This window comes from Maylandia zebra, linkage group LG20, assembly GCF_041146795.1.
Source record: "Maylandia zebra isolate NMK-2024a linkage group LG20, Mzebra_GT3a, whole genome shotgun sequence".
Lineage (NCBI taxonomy): Eukaryota > Metazoa > Chordata > Actinopteri > Cichliformes > Cichlidae > Maylandia > Maylandia zebra.
Genome location: NC_135186.1, coordinates 24,400,628 through 24,421,664, shown reverse-complemented (window position 1 = coordinate 24,421,664; position 21,037 = coordinate 24,400,628). Strand labels below are relative to the sequence as shown.

General features: G+C 38.5%; 3 protein-coding genes across 9 annotated transcripts; all 3 read left to right on the top strand.

The window, feature by feature from the left end:
• Nucleotides 1-2,763: 2,763 nt before the first annotated feature.
• LOC101476872 (cytosolic sulfotransferase 3-like) lies at nucleotides 2,764-7,621 on the top strand. Its single transcript, XM_004546099.3, has 8 exons — nucleotides 2,764-2,807; nucleotides 3,697-3,835; nucleotides 4,071-4,199; nucleotides 4,554-4,654; nucleotides 4,739-4,865; nucleotides 4,957-5,054; nucleotides 6,380-6,554; nucleotides 6,924-7,621. Exons 1-8 carry the CDS (start codon nucleotides 2,805-2,807, stop codon nucleotides 7,034-7,036), a joined length of 885 nt encoding a protein of 294 aa, XP_004546156.3. The 5' UTR covers nucleotides 2,764-2,804; the 3' UTR covers nucleotides 7,037-7,621.
• A 516-nt stretch (nucleotides 7,622-8,137) lies between these two features.
• LOC106676353 (cytosolic sulfotransferase 3) lies at nucleotides 8,138-12,489 on the top strand. Of its 4 annotated transcripts, none has more exons than XM_014412780.3 (8): nucleotides 8,138-8,272; nucleotides 9,932-10,070; nucleotides 10,373-10,501; nucleotides 10,597-10,697; nucleotides 10,781-10,907; nucleotides 10,996-11,093; nucleotides 11,918-12,092; nucleotides 12,199-12,489. In XM_014412780.3, the coding sequence occupies exons 2-8, from the start codon at nucleotides 9,932-9,934 to the stop codon at nucleotides 12,309-12,311; spliced, it is 882 nt and encodes a 293-aa protein (XP_014268266.3). In that variant the 5' UTR covers nucleotides 8,138-8,272; the 3' UTR covers nucleotides 12,312-12,489. The 4 variants fall into 4 exon arrangements, with proteins under 4 accessions (XP_014268266.3, XP_076734649.1, XP_076734647.1 ...); XM_076878534.1 differs by having other exon boundaries at nucleotides 8,181-8,272; nucleotides 9,914-10,070; XM_076878532.1 differs by lacking the exon at nucleotides 8,138-8,272 and adding an exon at nucleotides 8,370-8,522.
• Nucleotides 12,490-14,919: 2,430 nt separating this feature from the next.
• On the top strand, nucleotides 14,920-20,579 carry LOC101478011 (cytosolic sulfotransferase 2). 4 transcript variants are annotated; one of them, XM_014412776.4, is made up of 9 exons: nucleotides 14,920-15,400; nucleotides 16,113-16,207; nucleotides 16,746-16,884; nucleotides 17,013-17,141; nucleotides 17,524-17,624; nucleotides 18,233-18,359; nucleotides 18,461-18,558; nucleotides 19,532-19,706; nucleotides 19,813-20,579. In XM_014412776.4, exons 1-9 carry the CDS (start codon nucleotides 15,322-15,324, stop codon nucleotides 19,923-19,925), a joined length of 1,056 nt encoding a protein of 351 aa, XP_014268262.2. In that variant the 5' UTR covers nucleotides 14,920-15,321; the 3' UTR covers nucleotides 19,926-20,579. The 4 variants fall into 4 exon arrangements, with proteins under 4 accessions (XP_014268262.2, XP_014268265.2, XP_014268263.2 ...); XM_014412779.3 differs by having other exon boundaries at nucleotides 14,924-15,243; XM_014412777.3 differs by having other exon boundaries at nucleotides 14,924-15,243; nucleotides 16,106-16,207.
• Nucleotides 20,580-21,037: the final 458 nt, after the last annotated feature.

Sequence of the window (21,037 nt, the reverse complement as noted above, 5' to 3'; positions counted from 1 at the left end):
GATATATTCATTCCAAAGTATCACGAAGCATTGCAGTACTAAACAAGGCAAAACAGGTATTCGACAGAACATCACTTCATATTCTCTACTGTTCACTGGTTTCACCATACTTAAGCTATTGTGCAGAGGTCTGGGGCAATAACTATAAAACCACATTACATTCACTTTTTACTCTTCAAAAGAAAGCAATTCGAATCATCCACAATGCAGGTTATAGGGAACATACAAACTCACTATTTTTGCAGTCTGAAATATTGAAAATTGACGACATAGTGAAATTCCAAACAGCACAAATTCTATTCAAAGCAAAAAATAAAGAACTGCCAGGTAATATTCAGAGTATGTTTTTTTTGAAAGAAGGAAGTTATAATTTAAGGGGTTTTTGTAACTTCAAAACAATGAAGGTACGTACTACAAGAAAAGGCTTTTGTGTTTCTGTTCAAGGAGTGAAACTATGGAACAAACTGAATATGGAATTAAAGCAATGTCCAAACATAAAACTGTTCAAAAAGAGTTATAAAAATATGATCTTCTCGATCTATAAAGAAAAGGAAAATATTTAAATTAAGTGAATGTCTCTATTTAAAAACAAACAAACAAAAAATTCATGATGTGATATTATAGTATATAGTATATCAGAAATCTGTTCACTATTTTTATTACAAATTATATCAGTAAGGAAGCTGACTAAATATTCACTGATAATTTATGGGACAGGGGTGGGATTAAATAAGTGTATACTTCTTCCCACTCCCTTTCAACATGTAAATTAATCAGAATGTTTTTTTGTATGTAATTTGTATAGTATATTTTTTTTCTCTCTTATTTCTTTTCTAAATGTACTTGTATATTGTTCACATGTTGAAATAAATTACCAATCAATCAATCAATCAATCTTGCGTGGAGCCCCAGATCGAGGGAGATTATCAGTGGTCTTGTATGTCTTCCATTTTCTGATGATTGCTCCCACAGTTGATTTTTTCACACCAAGCTGCTTGCCTATTGTAGATTCACTCTTCCCAGTCTGGTGCAGGTCTACAATGCTTTTCCTGGTGTCCTTCGAAAGCTCTTTGGTCTTGGCCATGGCGGAGTTTGGAGTCTGACTGTTTGAGGCTGTGGACAGGTGTCTTTTAAACAGATGATGAGTTCAAACAGGTGCCATTCATACAGGTAACGAGTGGGGGACAGAAAAGCTTCTTACAGAAGACGTTACAGGTCTGTGAGAGCCAGAGATTTTCCATGTTTGAGGTGACCAAATACTTATTTTCCACCCTGATTTACGAATAAATTCTTTACAAATCCTACCATGTGAATTCATGGATTTTTTTTTCACATTCTGTCTCTCACAGTTGAAGTGTACCTCTGGTGCAAATTAACCTGACCTCTGTCATCATTTTAAGTGGGGAAACTTGCACAATCGGTGGCTGACTAAATACTTTTTTGCCCCACTGTATCAGCTTAACCTCCCAGGACCTGGCATCCACATTTGTGGACATCACATTTCGGGTTGTGGAGACCAAACTACTAAATTTTGCTCTACAAAGGGCCTGATATCTACTAATGAGGACATTATACTGCCACTGTTCTATTGAAATTTAAAATGAATGTCCTCTTATGAGGATCCCATTTTTCTCAAAAACAAAAATCAGGTAAAAAAAAAAAAAAAATCAGCTAATCCTTTGTTTTTACATTCATCAGGTCCCAATCAGCCCAAATAGCAAAGAGAAATTAAAAATGCATGCCATGAAAGAGTTTGGGTCTTAGGAGGTTAAGAAAAAGGAGGATGAAGGAACATGTGTCATTTTTACTGAACATATTTAACTAACTGATTGTTAATGGTTAGTTTGTCTGACTTTATGCTACTGGGTTTGAAATTAAGAGACCCAGCTGGGCATGACGGTGGGAAGAAGCTGGAGTACCAGGAGCGAATCCACACAGGAACCAGAGTTCATTCTGTGTAATTTCCCAGCTTAAAAAACATTTATCCTCAACTTAAAAACTACACTACCTGAATAAACTAAACTTTGTTTATTTCTCAAATGAATATGTTCCAGTACTTAATAATTTGGCCACACATAAAGTGTAATGTGGGAATGTTGCCTATATAGAATCATAGGTCTGGTATAAATCAAGAAAGAGAAGCAGAAAACTTTTTACATTCACACAGTTATGGCAAGCAGCTCTCAGCTGTGTAGAGATAGTAGGCTGCTGTTGTATGTTGGATTTCATTTTTATTAAACACAGCCGTTTTAATTCTGTTAAAAGACTTGTGTTTTTATTCTTCTGTCATCGATGTGCAGGTTATTGCTGTGTTTACTCTTTTGTACAGCAAAACAATCAATCCAGCCTGCACCCTGTTCATTATTGATTTATTTATTTTGGTCGAGTTGAATGAACCTAGCTTATCTGACTTCATAGCACTGGATCAGTATAAATGCACACATTTCAGAAAATGGTGCGGTGTGTTCCAGTGAATAACAATGGTCTTTTGTTTGGAAGACAAAAAATGCTTACACGTGACTGAACAATATTCAACAGAATACACATGCCATGCTGTCTGATGTATATGTTTTAAATGTGCTGCATTTTTGCTTTTTCATTTGACATGTTAATGAACAGTAATAAAAATGTTATTTTTCTAACTTCTAACCTTATCCTTCTAAAGTTTGGTCCAAATATACTGAGCAAATACTGAACTCCTTCACTTTAGGTCTGAGTCATTGCTGAAATTAACGATTAAACCGTCGAGTCACGTGCCCTCTTCACAATTTCAGGATTACGTTAGTTGGTAGGAGTGATCCTAGATGGTAAGCAAGCTTTGTAATCATGTGTTACCAACATTAAATCTCTGCCTTTACTTTACAAAAATATTTTGTTTGCATTAAAATGTCCTTGTTTTAAATACTTAAACACTAAAATGTAACGAATGAAATAAATGTGTCTTATTCATTGTGGTTAGAGAACTCAGCTGGAGGGGAAATGTTGTAATTCTGGTGTTTCCTGATTCTACCAATGCTGGACTGCATCTTGTTTTTTATCATGTACTGTCAGCTGACTGTTTTTGCACTTACTTGAATGAACCTCTTTGTGACTAACATGACCGATATTCACAGAGCAATGTTAATATTATTCAGAGTTTTATTAAGCTAGTACAACAAACAAAAAAACAAGGTGAGCAACACAAAGCTCAGGCAGAATCCAGACAGACAAGGTCCAAACTGCAATCAGAAAGTGAATACTAAAAACATAAATGCTCTCATAAAAAAGAAAACACTACAGTTGCAAAGGTTAAACTGGCAAAGGTGATGATGGTAAGTTAGAGGTATAATTTCAGTAGGACTTATTAGTGGTGCAGGAACAAATCGTCTTCACTAAACCTGGAAACAACAACCAAACAAACAGCAGAGACAGCAACTCCAGAATGTTGAATTAATAGATTAATGCAGACCTTCATCAGATCTCTTATTAAAAGAAGAAACCAAATCAAGCACCTGGATTCTTCCATGACTTTAAATCACAGATGAGCTGCAACAGTGTGTGACCGAAAGAGTCCCGATGAAACTTCTAGTTTCAGCATAGTCATCAACTCTGGTTTTAAAAACCAGAGGTTGCAAAACATAAGTTACCGTGCAAGTAACAGAAGGATGGGGAAAACATGAAAGACAACTTCATTTTAAAAACAAGTAATTCTCACAGATGGAGGAGCTACGTCGGCCAGAACTGTTTGACTTCCATGGAGTCTCCATGACCAACCCTTTCACTGACAACTGGGACAACGTACAGAACTTCAAAGCAAGACCAGATGATATTGTTATCGCTACGTACCCTAAAGCAGGTTTGTTAGTTAGTTAGTTACTTACTTAGGCTATAAAATTGTTAGTGCTTTTTAAATAACATTTTCCCATTTTAATGTTAACGTGCAAGTTAATAGGTTTCCGACTTTACAGTGTGCATTGGCTGAAAGACACTATAAGGATGCTATCTGACTGTGTTCATTTGGATTATGGGGCTTATATCATCATGTGCTGATATCACACCAAACAATATGCATTTATCTGTTTCGCACCCAGGAACCACATGGGTCTCTTACATCATAGATCTTCTTTATTTTGGGCACATGGGTCCAGCTCGTCAGACATCCATCCCTCTTCATGACAGAGTGCCCTTTCTGGAGCTCTACGTACCTTTTCTACCTTCAGGTTGAATCTTGTGACCACCTTCAATTAGCCATATTTGTATTAGACCAGATCCAAAAGCTCAATGTCCTAATTTCACTTTGGTACTTATTTGTCATTAGAACTGTTCAGTCAAAAGGAAATTCAAAAAAACATTCTGAATCAGGTTACAAATAGTTACAACTACAAATACAGCCTTGTTCAATAGCTTTGTGATGGTTCTGGCAGTTTTATTGGTGTGTAAATCTGTTAAGTTAGTCATAGCACCTCAAAAACACAATGTTTGGGCAATTCATGTTGTTGATCTGTGGTCTATAAAGAAATCTATCTTTGCATGTTCTGTTGCAAACGGTTCCTTCTTATCTCTACCTTACTCAGGTACCGATTTGGCAGACAAACTTCCCACCACTCCTCGTCTCATTAAAACTCATCTTCCAGTCCAGTTTGTACCAAAGTCCTTCTGGGAGCAGCGCTGCAGGGTAAAAGCACACATACCTGTAGTCATAGAGACATGGGATTTATGAAACCCACAGAGTATAATTCAGCGTTTCCTCTTTTTGTAGGTGGTCTATGTGGCCCGCAATGCAAAAGACAATGCAGTGTCCTATTTTCACTTTGAACGCATGAACAGTGGCATGCCAGAACCAGGAGACTGGAGCACCTTCCTGCAGGACTTCATGGAGGGAAAGAGTGAGTTTAATTTATTTTTAGTGTTAAGGACAAAACATATTATCACATTTCCTGTATAAACATTCCTTTGTGTGTTGTTCTGTGTCTGCAGAGGTTTTTGGATCGTGGTATGACCATGTGAACGGCTGGTGGGAGAAGAAACAAACTCATTCAAATTTTCACTACATGTTCTATGAAGATTTGATTGAGGTACAGTAAGTTTGGCTAACATGTGTGCCATTTTTGACAGAGATCTTAATATTTAAAATTATCATATAACAAAGGATGTTAAATATGAGGCTGCAAGGCAGGAGGAAAATGTGAAAACCAGAAAGAGTATTCATGGATTTAGTAAAAGAGGACATATGTGTATGATAGAGGAGGATGCTAGGGATAGGGGAGATGATCCACTGTGTCATCCATTGCAAACAAAAAGTGGCACAAAGTCAGTCCCTGAAATAATTTGCATCTTGAACCTATTTCTCACACCTACTGACCGACTTACTGTCCTCATAAATGTTGTGCACCACCCTCACAAACTACTCCCCTGAATTCCTCATAGAGTACCACAGTTCCTCTCTTGTCTCCCACATATGCCCTCTCCACATCCACAAAGATACAGAGCAACTACTTTTGACCTTCTCTACACTCTCCAAGCAAACATTACATCTGTAGTGCTCTGTCTGCTGCTCTCACTGCTGCTCGTTGATCGCCACCTCTCTTCTTAATCTAGCTTCAGTCACTCTTTCCCATATGTTCATGCTATGGATCATTAACTTTATCCCTCTGTAGTTACCACAGCTCTGTACATCCCTTTGTTCTTGAAAACACATCTTCTCCATTTCTCAGGCAACTCTCATTCTCCAGGATGTTAAACAATTTGATTAAAAAGTCCACTCCTCTCTCTTGTAGACATCTCCATACCTCCACAGGTATGTCATCTGGACCACCTGCCTTTCCACTCTTCATCCACTTCATAGATGCACTACTTCTTCTGCATGTCCTGATTCACTATAAGTCCTCAATCCAATCTCCTTCCTCTCTTCTCCTCATTCATTAACTCAGCATATTCTCCTCACTTGTTAATACATTTCTGTCTCTATCCTTAACCGCCCGCCTAACCAATCGATAGGCGTTTATTGTTAACCCAGCCCCTGACCTGTTTGGTATGGAAATCTTAATTTTGAAAATCTGCATATTTGATCTGGCAAAGATTGGGTTATGTCTGAAAACTGTAGTTCGCTGAATTGTTTCTGATGCATAAACTGCAAAAAAAGAAAACCTCAGATCCGAGGTTTAATAATAATAAATAAAATACAAAGAATGGTCAAAGTCTGACGTCTTTAAATTGAAAAGTCACAGAGAATGAACAAAGACACAGACAACTAAAATGTGTTTTCACATGTCAATTTATATTTTCCCTAGTGCTATGAATAAATAGCACTAGAGAGCAGAAGAAAAAAAAACATACATTCCATGTTGGAGTGAACTGTCCCTTCTAAACTTATTCATATTTTCAATATTGATGTTAACAGGACTATGAAAAAGAAATAGACCGACTGTGTTCCTTCCTTGGTTTGTCTCCTTCAGTTGAAGAGAAGGAAAGAGTCAGAGCCAGTGTGACGTTTGACAGCATGAAACAAAACAAGATGACCAACTATTCCACAGTTCCTGTGATGAACCAAGAGGTGTCTCCTTTCATGAGAAAAGGTACAACTGCCTGCTGGGCAACATTTGTTTCTCAGTATTTGCGCAGTCCAGTAGTGCTGATCAAATACACTTTTTCTTACACCCTGTCCCGTCTGGCAGCTTTTGTGATCAGAATTGTGATCTAAATGAACTGTGGTGCCAGCCCCAGCCCCAGCCACACACACACACACACACACACACACACACACACACACACACACACACACACACAGACCATTTACTCACTCACTTTCACCCACTAATGACACATGACACACACAAACACTTAATGTTGAAGGAGTGTTAGGTGGGTGTGTCGTGGAGCATGAGCGTACAGGACAAGTATGACTGTGGGATTGATCAAACACTCTGAATGTTCTCTTTCTCCAGGGAAAGTTGGTGACTGGAAGAACCACTTCACTGTGGCTCAGAATGAGCAGTTTGATGAAGACTACAAGAAGAAGATGAAGAATCCTGATCTAAAGTTTCGCTGTGAAATTTAGAGCCCTGGCTGAGCGTGATGGAGCTCTGAAGTTAACTAGTTGAGGATAAATCAAGTGTTGAGACAGATTAATTAGTATCCCTATTGTAGTATTAGTATTCCTATATTATAATGCTTATCCAGTTCAAGGTTGTGTGGCGACTCGAGCCCATCTCAGCTATCATAGGGTGAGGCAACAGTGCTAACCAACACACAACCATGGTGCCAAATAACGTATTAACTGAAATTAATTTGATTTTTTTATTTGATATGCTCCCATTTTGATTGTATTCAAAGAGATGCAAAAATGTCTGTTATTGTTATTATCCTTGGATAGCATGCTGTTCAGTAGTGTGTTTAATGTTTTGTGCAACAAAATAACCAAAACTGTTTGCGATTTTTGCTGATAGCATTGAATTAACAGATTTAATCTGGTTTATCTGAATTTATACTACTAGGTCTGGCATTAAAAAGCCCAGCTAGGCATGATGGAGCATTGAACAGATTTGTGCATGTCCCAACAAATAAAAAAAAATATATGTATGGATCATCAGAATTAACCACAATTTAACTGACATTCGTTTTGCTGTTTTTGCACTAACCATTCAGTAACAAATAAAGAATAAAAAGGTATATGGTAAATAGAGTTGTAAATATAGACACAACACACAGACCTGGTATGAATCAAGCAAAAGAAGTAGAAAAGAGTGCTTTGCATTGCGGGCCACATAGACCAAGAGAGCTAGCATTCTCAGTCTTCTCATCTTCTTATTGTTATGTTGGGATGTTCAGAATAATTACATACAGCCTTTTAAAATATAATGAAAACCTCTCTTGCACTTCTTCAAAACAAGGCTGATGCTGAAACTTTTCAATGTGAACGGGACTGTGGCGAAAGAATAGGCGGACTGTGTTCCTTCCTTGATTTGTCTCCATAAGCTGAAGAAAAAGAAAACAGCCAGAGCCGGTGTGACCTTAGACAATATAAATCAAAACAAAATGACCGACTACTCCACCTTCCAAACAATGAACCAGACTGTGTTGCCTTTCATAAGACCTGTGCACTCATACAGGTTTGGTTGCTTTTTTCTTTGGTCTGATCTCACTGTATACTATTGTGTTCATGTTTGAACAGCAATACTCACAGACACACATCTAAGGAAGTTGTGCAGTGTGTTTAAGTGAACGTTGTGCAACAAACAGATTTCTTTCTTCTGGAAGATCCAGACCCAACCGCAGTACAGAAATACTCAGCTTGGTGAGTGTGTAGTACATCAAGTAATATTCACTAGAACAAACATGCTAGACTGAAAGATGTGTATCTTTTAAAACTGTGGTGCTTTTTTGTTTTTGTTTGGCGTAAATGGCCAGAAAAATCAAACTTTTCTAACTTCATGCTCACTCACTATATGTCTGAGTCATTGCTGAAATTAATGGTTAAACCGGCGAGTCACGCCTCTTGTTCACAATTTCAAGATTATGTCAGTCAGCAGGAGTAACGCAAGAAGGTAAGCAAGCTTCAGGATGTTTAGTCCCCAACAATAAATCTGTGGTTTTTACTTTATATACAAGTTATTTTATCTAGAAAACAAAATAAATATAAATGTTTATTATCTCTTTTTTTTTATTTAATTTGAATATTAATTAAGTTATTCTTTAAATTTCACCATGTGTCTTGCTTAGTGTGGTTGGTGAACACAGCTGAAAGGAAAATGTTGTAATTCTTGTGTTTCTCAGTTTTACCAATGCTGCAGTGTGTACTTTGACCTCTGGTTGTATGGCAAGCTGTTATTTATTATTTATTTATTATTTTTTATAAATCTCTGTTAACCCTAAAATCATCAACTAATTAATAATTATTATTACATTAACTACTGATTTTTTTTTTATTGCAATTACTAGTTTAATTTTACTGATGACTCGTTATACCATCTTGCATCATGTCAATATGCCCAATATTCACAATTTCAAAATAATGTTAAGTTAGTTTAAAGCAACACAAAACCACGTGAGCAAACCAACAGAAGGCTGAGGCAGGAGCAGTCCTAGTAAAAACATAAAAACTAAAAAGCAGTAACACTGCAGTCACAAAGGTTAAAGTGGCAAAGGTGGTGTTGGTGAACTTACAGGTATAATTACTGTAGAGCTGATTAGTGGTGCAGGATCAAGCAGAAACAGCAGCTCCAGAATCTTAGATTAGCAAACTCTAACACTGGGATTTACACTTTATCAGATTATGAGATCTGTTATTAAAACGAGAAACTGGATGTGATTCTGATCCTTAAACTGATCTTTAAACTGAATCACAGCCATTAAATGTATATCAGAGGTGCCTTTAACATGCAAATTCCAGTTTAGCATTTTGTTCATCACCTCTGATGTTTAAAACCTGAGGTCACAAGCTAGAGCTACATCTGCCACTGCATGATGATAATCAGTCAATAGTCCACAGCATGAAGCATATACTGTTTAATTTTTTTTTTTTATAACATAAAGTGTTAAATGAAGGCATATATTAGGATTAGAGTGATTTTCTTTGACACTTCTGTGCTATCGTGCCACTTTCTGCCAAAAACCTCCCTCTGCTGGCCGTTAAAAATAATACAGATTTAAAGATTTACTTTAGCAGATAATCTGTTATTTCAATCAAAGACCCACAAACAGTTTTTTAAATGTGGACAGTTCCCAATGACCTTTTTTTTTTTTTTTTACTTCCAGTGCCTCTCTTATGGAACAAAAATGCATCATGTTTTCTAGACCGATGGAAGTTAAAAATATCACTTCTGATCTCTGGGGGGAGAAGTCAGCCTATGCAGTTGTTAAAAATGTTTTAAGCATAGCTTTATGTTGTTGCACAAGTAAGGACTGGAGAAAACACGACATACACTTTGATTTTAAGGGCAAATCATTCTCACAGATGGAGCTGCCACCTCGCCCACAACTGTTTGACTTCAATGGAGTCTCCATGACCAACATCTTCACTGACAATTGGGACAATGTACAGAACTTCAAAGCAAGACCGGATGATATTCTTATCGCAACTTACCCTAAAGCAGGTACTGATCTGTATATAAAAGTATGGAGCTTATGCAATCATAGTATTTTTTTGTGTGTGCACACACCCCACTTTTCAGTTATTTATTTGTAAAAAATGTTTGGAATCATGTATGATTTTCGTTCCACTTCTCACGTGTACACCACTTTGTGTTGGTCTTTCACGCGGAATTCCAATAAAATTGATTCATGTTTGTGGCTGTAATGTGACAAAATGTGGAAAAGTTCAAGGGGGCCGAATACTTTTGGAAGCCACTGTATGTTTACAGCTAAACATAAAACATTTTGTCCATTTCAACCTCAGGAACCACGTGGGTCTCTTACATCCTAGATCTTCTGTATTTTGGGAACATGAGTCCAGACCGTCAGACATCCATCCCTGTTCATGACAGAGTTCCCTTCCTGGAGATCTGCGCACCTCCTCTACCTTCAGGTTGAATCACGTGTCCACTGTCACTTTAAAATACATCAGACAATTACAATGTTTAGTATATTAACCTGTGGTATCTAATCCTCCTGATAATTCAGGTGCAGACCTGGCAGACAAGCTTCCCACCACTCCTCGTCTCATTAAAACTCATCTACCAGTCCAGTTTGTACCAAAGTCCTTCTGGGAGCAGCGCTGCAAGGTCTTGCACATACACCCATAGCCACACAGATATGTGATTTATGAAACTCCCAGACCATAAATTAGTTTTATCTCTTTCTGTAGGTGGTCTATGTGGCCCGCAATGCAAAGGACAATGCAGTGTCCTATTTCCACTTTGACCGCATGAACCTTATCCAGCCAGAACCAGGAGACTGGGGCAGCTATCTGCAGGGTTTCATGGAGGGAAAGAGTGAGTTCAGTGTAGTTTTACAGCAAAGAGACCACACTATTTCATTTCCTGTATAAACATTCCTTTGTGTATTGTTCTGTGGCTTCAGGGGTTTTTGGATCCTGGTATGACCATGTGAACGACTGGTGGGAGAAGAAGCAAAGTTATTCAAATCTCCACTACATGTTCTATGAAGATTTGATTGAGGTGAGCTGGGCTAACATGTGTACCATTTCCAACTGAGCTCTAACACTTTGTTTAATCATCACGCGCCTTTTAGAAGATGCCAAACCAAACTCTCAGTTCAACTCAGAAATACTGTCTAAAAATGACATGCATCAATATTCTAATCCAATTACTACATTTTTCTGATGATACGTGGTAATATTTCTCAAACCAGGCTGTATTTTATTCGTTCTTCGAGCACTGGGTGGTGTGCATTTTAATTCCACAGTGCAAGAAAAGCCAGCCAGAGCTGCAGATGGGTGTACAAAGAAAAAAAGCTATGACTCGTGAAGACTTTATAATGTTTGGTATCTCTGAAATTCACTGATTGCAAAAATTTCTCTAAACCATGTCCAGTATATTTTGTTAATTGAATCCTTTTTGATGCATAAGTAACAAATAGAGAACACACTATTTTCCACCAAATCCTCATCCAGCAAACATCTCTGCTATGTGAAGGGGAAATCCCCACTCAGCATACACATATGCACACTAAAATGTGGGACCTGGCCAGTCAGCCAGCAAGATTTTTCCTCTTGTGTTCCTGGCAACATATCAGTTTTTAGCCTGAGATGCTAACCGTCTGTGTGGACTGTATTGGATCAATGATTTGTTGTAAACCTTGTAGACTTATTACCAAAAGTTTAAACATTTATGAATGTGCTACAAGTGAGTATTTATCTATTATCAACATTACTAAACCACAGATAAAGTAAATTAATTTATTGCATGCTAATCTAAAGGTTCTGAAATTTAGGAAACACAAAAGGGTAGAAAAAAATCATATCTAATTTTAATGTGAACAGGACTCTGAGCAAGAAATAGACCGACTGTGTTCCTTCCTTGGTTTGTCTCCATCACCTGAAGAGAAGGAAAGAGTCAGAGCCAGTGTGACGTTTGACAGCATGAAACAAAACAAGATGACCAACTATACTTCAGTTCCAGTGATGAACCACAAGGTGTCTCCTTTCATGAGAAAAGGTACAACTTCCTGCTGGGCAACATTTTTTTTCCTCTATATCTATATCAGTGTGTGCTCCATTTATCATTAGGTTAATCAAATACTCTGAATGTTCTCCTTCTCCAGGGAAAGTTGGTGACTGGAAGAACCACTTCACCGTGGCCCAGAATGAGCAGTTTGATGAAGACTACAAGAAGAAGATGAAGAATCCTGATTTAAAGTTTCGCTGTGAAATTTAAAGCCCCAGCTGGGCATGATGGGGTTCTGATCTGATGTAAGTTAAGAAAAATCAAATGTTATACTTGATTTATGTAATTTTCTTCCACTGTGATGCAGATGCATATAAATAACAAAACATGAAAAACAATTCATTGACACTGAGGTTTAACCAGAATAATAAAGAATTTAAAAAAATCACCAGTATGTCTCTTCTACTTGGGCCACAGCCTTTTGATGATGAAACTCTTTAATATGAACAGGGCTCTGAACAAGAAATACACAGACTGTGTCTTTATGAAATATGGATGGGCATGATGGAGCTCTGATGTGATATTTGTGTCAAGGAATACATTTTTAATTTTATCAACATAACTATACAACTATATAACATAAAGACTTAGTGGAGGCCATGTATCCACAATGTTATGCTCATAGACATAAATCAGACCATAAACAATGATTGTGACTGAAATTAAACTTTAACCATCGAGCTTAACTTTCTCTCGAGACATACGGTGAACTTATGACGAAGCTTTGTCTTTCTACGAAGTAGAACTGTAGCAATGTCCTCCTTCTCAACATCCATGAATCCTCTCTGTGGTCTTCCTCTTTTCATCCTGCCCTGCCCAGCTTCACATTCAACATCCTCTGCCCAACATATCCACTATCCCTCCTCTGCACATATCCAAAGAATCTCAGCTTTTCCTCTCTAACCAACCACAGCCTCAAATCTTCTTTTTGTGATGCCACTAACATCAAACTATACATCATAGTCTTGTTGTTATCCTTCTGTCACAAATCACCTGTGAAACTCTTCATCTCTCTTTATACCATCCTTTCCTTTGGATGATTGACCCCATGTATTTAAACTTGCCCACGTGTCTCCCTCTCATTCACAGTATTCTACTGGTTGCTTCTGTTGACTATATTTCCTCTTCTCTCCAGAGCATACCTTCACCTCCCCCAGGCTCTCTTCTACCTCCTCCCTATTCTCCCTACAGATCATATCATAGTCCATGAAGACTCACATATAACCTCATCTGTCAGCAGTTCAGCTTTCAGTCCCATGACCACTACAAACAAGAAGGGACTGAGAGGTGATCCCTGATGTAATCCCACCCCTGCCTTAATCCTAACTGTCACTCCAGCTCCACTGCTCACTACTATCTCAATGTCCTCATAAATGTCACATACTTCTCTGTCACTCCTGACTTTCTCATTTAGTACCACAGTTCCTCTCTTGGCACCATATTAAATGCTGTCTCCAGATCCATAAAGACACAGTGAAAGTCCTTCTGCATGTTTTTCTACACTTCTCTATCAACACCCTCAAGAGAAACATCTGCAGTGCTCTGTCTCAGCATGAAGCCATATAGCTGCTCATTGATCATCTCCTTTGTTCTTGACTTAGATTCACAGTTATTTCACATATCTTAATGCTATGACTCATTAACTTTATCTCTCTGTAGTTACTACAGCTCTGCACATCACCTTTGTGCTTTAAAAGTGGTAACGTACACTTCTGCTCCATTCCTCAAGTGACTCTCATTCTCCAAGATATTTGTTAAACAATCTGATTAAAAAGTCCTAGACTTCTCCACACCTCCACAGGTATGTCATCTGGACCACCTGCCTTTCCACTTTTCATTCTTTTTCAGTGCTGCCCTCACTTCCTCCTGACTTATCCTTTGGAAGCTCCTCAAAATCCTCCTTCCATCTTCTCAGCACACTAGCTTAACTCAGTAGTACATTTCCATCTCTATCCTTAATCAACCTAACCCGCTGCACATCCTTTCCAGTTCAATCTCTTTGCCTGTCCAGTCTCACTTACAGCTCGCTACAGGCCTCTTTCTTTTCCTTTGTCACCTCTCTCCCCCTTTTCTCACCTTAACCATACACTTAGCCTCCCAGTACTCCTGACTACTTTCTTCATCTCTATACTTACCCCATTTTTGCTTCATTAAACTCTACCTTTGAATACTTTCCTGAACGTCTTCATTCCTCCACCAAGTGTCCTTGCCTTCTTTCTTCTGTCCTTAAAACTTCAGCTGTCCTTTCCCAGTTATGTGATAACTCTTCTCTACTACCCAGAGCCTGTCTCAACTCCTCCCTGAACTCTGCACAACATTCCTTCTTCTTCAACACCCTTGCCTCTGACCTTCACTTGCTTCCTTATCTTAATTTCCATATCCAGTACTGCCTAGCTACATTATCCTTGTCACCACCTTGCAGACAGCTTTCTCTTTCAGATTTCACCTTATGCTTACGATATAGTCTGTGTCCACTCTTATATGTTATCCCGTGTCCCTCCCTCTTCCTGAAATATGTGTTTACCATAGCCATTTCCTTCCTTTTCACAATATCCGCCACCATCTGTCATCCTCTTTACCCCTGCTCTCTTCACTTACATATCCATTGACGTCTGCTCCAGTTATCAAGCTTAGTCATCCAGAATTCCTCTTTCTCTTCTATCATCCAGCCTGTGAGGCATACACATTGACAACATTCAACATCATGCCTTCAATTTCCAGCTTCAAACTTATGATCCTGTCTGACACTTTCTTCTTCTCCTCTGCAACACTATTCATGTACTCTTCCTTCAACATTACTCCTACTCCATTTCTCTTCCTATCTACACCATGGTAGAGCAGCTTGAATCCACCTCCAGTGCTCCTCGCCTTGATTCCATCTGGTCTCCTGTGCACACAGTATCTACCTTCCTTCTCTCCATCACATCATCCAGCTCTCTTCCTTAACCAGTTATAGTCCCGACATTTAAAGTCCCTACTTTCATCTCCGCATTCCTGCCTCTCTTTCTCTCGCTGCCTCTGAACACGCCTTCCCCCTCTGCTCTTCCTTTGTCTTCGGTCAATAGTAACATAGCTTCCGCCGGCACCCTGGTAACCAACACCACTGGAAGTGGTCGTCGTTAACCTGGGCCCGACCGATCCGGTATGGAAATCTCATAATTGATGATCATCATGTTTGATTTGGCAAAGGTTTTACGCCGGATGCCCTTCCCGACCGAAGATGGGGGTGCAATTTGTGACGGGGAACACCGGCACTGGGAGTACTCTGGCTTGTGGCCCCCTCGTGGCTGTGTTGATTGGTGATATATATATTTACATTTTATCCCAGTCATTATTGTATTTTATCTTTCGTGCAACATGTTATGATCCCTGAAGCCATGGCTCAGGGGGACCTAACATATGAGATGCCAGCGCGCTTTTATAGTTCAACAAATATTTAATAGTAGAAAAATAATTACATAAAAAGACCGAGATGGGAGGCTGGGGCATAAACAAACAAAAGGGAAAGATCATCAACCAACCAGACACTTGGCGATCGGGATTCTACATTAATCCCCAAACTACTATTAGCAAAATTAAACAAAAAGAACCAAAACCATAAACAAGATATCCGGATCCAAGTAACAATAACCAGCACTGCAACAGCAGCTGCAAATTAACGCTGGTGCTGGTGGAGATGAGAGAGAGCGAGGGGGGAGGGAAAGAGAAAGCTCTTGTTCTGCTTTTTCAAGCCTTATACAAAATTTGGTTAATATTTATAGCCAATCAGCGATTGAGAAAAAACAGCGAGCCGAAAACATGGCAGAAAACCAGTATCAGGATGCATAGCACAACAAAACAATCAAACTTCTTGTTTTTCCTGTTTGATATTTTTACTGGCAAGTTTGGATGAACTTATTTAACCCCAATCATGTGACTTTATATCACTGGTGCATGTGTTCATATTTGAACTGTCAGGCTCAGTATGAATGTAAGGGTACAACAGTCTGCGTAATTCTACGCAGATTTCAGGACGCTGTGCAGCGTGTGTGCTACAGCGAGTGTTACGCAACAAGCAGACTTCTGGGAGATCCGGATCCAGCCCAAGTGTAATACTAATCATCAGGGTGAGTGTGGAGTCCTTTAAGTAATGTTTACGAACAAACACACCAAGCTGTCAGCTGTGCACGTTTTAAAATGTGCAAAACTTTTTATTTGGCATATCAGTAAATGAAAACAAATATATTTTTCTAACATGCTGCTAAAGTTAGTTCAGCTTTTACAAAGAAAATGTTAAGCTCATTCACTAAGTGCCTGAGTCACTGCTGAGATTCCGTTTATACATGCAAGCGACCATCAAAGCTTCATAATCACTGGCTGCCAACAATAAATATGCTGTATTTTTATTTACACACACACACACACACACACACACACACACACACACACACACACACACACACACACACACACATAAACATGTTTTAAACATGTTTTCAAGTCCCATCTAAGATTTAATTAGTAATAATAGATTATTTTGTACATTTCACGACATATGATGTCATGGAGTAAATTAAAAATGGGAGAAATGAACAGTATGTAGGCAGGAAAAATGTATAAAAAATGTGACCCATATAGGATTTTAAAGGCAAGTAATTTCCACAGATGGAGATGCAACCTCGGCCAAAACTATATGACTTCCATGGAGTCTCCATGACCAAGATTTTCACTGACAACTGGGATAACATACAGAACTTCAAAGCAAGACCAGATGATATTGTCATTGCTACTTACCCTAAAGCAGGTACTGATGTGTTATTTAATCATGTGTAGCTTATGTAATCATAATACATTTTTTTCATAAACAATTTCCTGTTGGTGTCTGAGTTGATAGGTTTACAGCTTAACAACATTTATTCATTTCAACTGCAGGAACCACGTGGGTCTCTTACATGCTAGATCTTCTGTATTTTGGGCACATGGGTCCAGACCGTCAGACATCCCTCCCTCTTCATGAACGAGTGCCCTTCCTGGAGCTCTGCGTACCACCTATGCTTATAGGTTGAACTATGTTGCCACTCTGAATTTAAAATACGCCAGAATAAAAAGCGCTAGGTACCAAGTTTATGTCCGTGTACTCAGTTCATTCAGAGGATTATTGCAAGTCACCAGTTTCTAGAAACTGTGCTGAAAACAGGTTCAACCTGTTGCATTCTGTTTGTTTGCATGCATCTTTCTCTGCCAAATGCTGAAAAGGAAGCTACAAAATGTAAAAGCTCCTAAAATGTAGCAGTTTTATTAGTGTGTAAATGTGTTAGGTGAATCAGAACATCTCAGAAATACCTTAGAATTTTTTAGGCAATCGGTTTTATTGTTCTGTGCTATCTAAATAAGTCTAATGTTGCATGTTATCAATCGCAAACTAATCCTTCTTATCACTCAGGTGCAGAAATGGCGGACAAACTTCCCACCACTCCTCGTCTCATTAAGAGTCATCTACCAGTCCAGTTTATGCCCAAGTCGTTCTGGGAGCAGGGCAGCAGGGTAAAAGCCATGCACAAACACCCACAGCCAGCAGTGGAGATGTATGCAAAAAGACTCAGGACGCCCTTCCAACTAAGCATTTATCACTGTTATTTTATAAATTATGTTATAAGTAATGTGACACCAATAAAAGAGTCGCACACTCAGTTCAGTCACATCATAGCCAGAAGAGCTGGAAACACCAGGTTACTCTGCCAGTGGAGAAAACTGGGTTTTAGTGTCAGAGAAAGCAAAAAAAAAAAAATGGTGTGATGCTGCTGGGACTCTCCCCCATAGTTGAGGCTAAGTTAGCATCATTTAGTTATTTTGGATTATATTATATTTATATTTGATTTTATATGAATAGCTTCGATTGTTGTCATTAGGTTTTGTCAAATTTAATGATTCAAGCTGTAGTAGGAATGAATGGAGCGAGGTGAGGGAACGTTAGGGAGGTCAGATCGATCTTACTCTCTCTGCTGAATTGCCACTGCTTTAGTTTAAAGTGTGTCACCCCTGTGAGTGCTCCCACTGACTTGGGGCCCCAAACAGCTGCTTGCCTTGCCTGGAAGCCATTGAAATTTGCAATTCATGAAACCCTGAGATTATTGTGTTGTCTCTTTCTGTAGATAGTATATGTGGCCCGCAATCCAAAGGACAATGCAGTGTCCTTTTACCACTTTAATCGGATGAACAATGCTCAGCCAGAAGCAGGAGAATGGAGCACCTTTCTGCAGGATTTCATGGAAGGAAAGAGTGAGTTCAGTTTAGTTTTAATGTAAAAGAATCACAATGCGATCTAATTTCCTGTCTGTATACTTACTAATATTACTTTGTGTATTGTTCTGTGGCCTCAGGGGTTTTCGGATCATGGTATGACCATGTGAACAGCTGGTGGGAGAAGAAACAAAGTTATTCAAATCTTCACTACATGTTCTATGAAGATTTGATTGAGGTGCGGTGAGTTGGGCTAACATGTGTAACATTTGTTCTTCATGTTTAAAATTGTCTTGACTCTTTCCATTTACATGTTTTAATTGTTCATATCTCTTAGAGGATATGTTTAAAAGCCTTCAATAATGTTTCTAGTTATAAATGTAGTGGTTTGAAAAAAACAAAACACAACAGGTGCTATCTGTAAAGACGCCAAGCCGAGACACGCTGAACTCTGTTCCTGGAAGGAGTTAGATGATAACAGAAGCAGGAAACTAGTTGGCACACCTTGTGCGTGTCACAAATTTGTCACTGAGTGCTTTTAAATAAAACCGCATGATCCATTTTTTTGATGTTACATGAGAAAAATTATCTTTAGACGACAAAAGTCAAAAAAATAGAACAAGGAGCTACAACAGACTCTGAAAGATCAGCTGCATCCACTTTAATTTCAATTCGATTTTATTTATACAGCACAAAATCACAACTACAGTTTCCTCAAGGTCCTGTTATTGTAGTACCCAGCTATTTGAATAAGCGTGCATCCATCACTGCGCTCATGCACTGCTTCAAAGAAACTGTTTTAGTTGTGTCTGAAGTTTGAGGCTGTGTTTCTTCCATTAGTGTGAATGACAGAAAATAAGAGCTTTTTGTTAAGTGGAAATGCACACAAAAGATGTAACAGTATTTCCTGTACAAGTAGTAGCATGAATTAAACTTATTAAAGCAGTAGAAAAGAAGTGTATATTTGGGCCATCACTGTATCAGTCTTCTCATGTTACTCCCTGAAGAGGATGCAAGTAAATATCTTTTCCGCAAAGACACCAATGACTTCTTTTAATTCAGAATGACTCTCTATAAATAACAGATTTATTTTTTCTTTTCTTAAACACCAAATCCACAGTGATGAATATAGAACTACAGACCCGAGGGACGAAAACAATCGTTGGGGTTCCTTTAAGAGTAAGAAATATTTTCAATATTTTTGTGAACAGGACTGTGGACAGGAAATAGACCGACTGTGTTCCTTCCTTGGTATTTCTGCTTCAGCTGAAGAGAAGGAAAGAGTCATAACCAGTGTGACGTTTGACAGCATGAAGCAAAACAAGATGACCAACTATTCCACAGTTCCAGTGATGAACCAAGAGGTTTCTCCTTTCATGAGAAAAGGTACAACTGCAACATTTTTTTCTTTATATGTATAGCAGTGTGTGCTCCATTTTTCATTAGTTTAATCAAATTTATTTATTTATTCTAAATATTTTCCTTTCTCCAGGGAAAGTTGGTGACTGGAAGAACCACTTCACTGTGGCCCAGAATGAGCAGTTTGATGAAGACTACAAGAAGAAGATGAAGTATCCTGATTTAAAGTTTCGCTGTGAAATTTAGAGTCCTGGCTGGGTGTAATATAGTCCTCAGAAGTAATATGTGATTAAATATTTAACAAATAATCAAATTATAAGTTAAAAAAAAAACACAATTTCCTTATATTGTGATGCTGATGTGTACAAATCAGATCATTAAAACAAATCTTTATTAAGAATCTCTCTCTCTCTCTCTCTCTCTCTCTCTCTCTCTCTCTCTCTCTCTCTCTCTCTAAACACACTGTGACCTCTTTGCTCATAAGCAGAAATTTTGTCCTTAGACGTAGCTATGGTATAAGAGTCCCGTGACACAGCAGGTTTCAGACTGTAACCTTTTAATTTTCTCACCACACCGTCCCACCACGGTGAGGCAGATTACCTTTCTCTCGATGTTAAACCACGTGTTTAATTTGATTCTTTGATTCTATGAGTTTCCAGTGATGTGACCCCTTATTTTCTTTATGTTTCGCTTCCAAGCAGCCAGACCATCTTGTAATTTTGAAGAGATCTTGAGCAGTAGTTCTGTTGTCTTTCTGGAAGTATTTTATTGGACATCAGCTACTGAGGAATGTGTTTGTGTGTTTGTGAATTATTCAAGTATTAAAAAGCCATCTAACTCAAGGGATAAACCAGTCTTTTGTGTACAGATAACTTATTAAAGAACCGATTAGAAATTGTATCTGTTGGCACTTTGTTACTAGGAGCCTCTTCTTTTATGCACGCAAACACCTATGTAGTCAATTTCTTTAGCTGAATCTACCAAGTCTTCAAATGAACACTAGTTATATCTCAGGAGAGTGCGCCATGTGTCTTTAACAAATCTGAAGAAGCTGGACATGTGAAGGTGTGTCATCTGTCAAAAACCCAAGGAAGTGAAACAAGGAAACAGTGCCGGTTCTGGCATCATTTGGCACTGCGTTTTAGCCAATGCTGTTGGAGATTTATGAACACAGATAAATAACATCAGATTCAGGGAATAGATGTAAGCCTTCCTCTTTCACTTCAGCTCCAAAAGTGAAAGAGCGATGCCCCCTGGTGTTTGTGGAAAGTAATGACCTCCTTTTAAAGAAAGCTCAGCTGAGATGTCCTTTCAGCTGAAAAACAGGAAAGGGGCAACTGGAGGAGGGCCACAGTGAG

Coding starts and splice junctions, on each gene's coding strand:
- LOC101476872 (XM_004546099.3), top strand. Junction 4,200..4,553: donor CGTACCTTTTCTACCTTCAG/GTTGAATCTTGT, acceptor TACCTTACTCAG/GTACCGATTTGGCAGACAAA. Junction 4,655..4,738: donor TCTGGGAGCAGCGCTGCAGG/GTAAAAGCACAC, acceptor CTCTTTTTGTAG/GTGGTCTATGTGGCCCGCAA.
- LOC106676353 (XM_014412780.3), top strand. CDS start 9,932: ATGGAGCTGCCACCTCGCCCACAACTGTTTGACTTCAATGGAGTCTCC. Junction 10,502..10,596: donor CGCACCTCCTCTACCTTCAG/GTTGAATCACGT, acceptor CTGATAATTCAG/GTGCAGACCTGGCAGACAAG. Junction 10,698..10,780: donor TCTGGGAGCAGCGCTGCAAG/GTCTTGCACATA, acceptor CTCTTTCTGTAG/GTGGTCTATGTGGCCCGCAA.
- LOC101478011 (XM_014412776.4), top strand. CDS start 15,322: ATGGGGGTGCAATTTGTGACGGGGAACACCGGCACTGGGAGTACTCTG. Junction 16,208..16,745: donor GTGTAATACTAATCATCAGG/GTGAGTGTGGAG, acceptor TAATTTCCACAG/ATGGAGATGCAACCTCGGCC. Junction 17,142..17,523: donor CGTACCACCTATGCTTATAG/GTTGAACTATGT, acceptor CTTATCACTCAG/GTGCAGAAATGGCGGACAAA.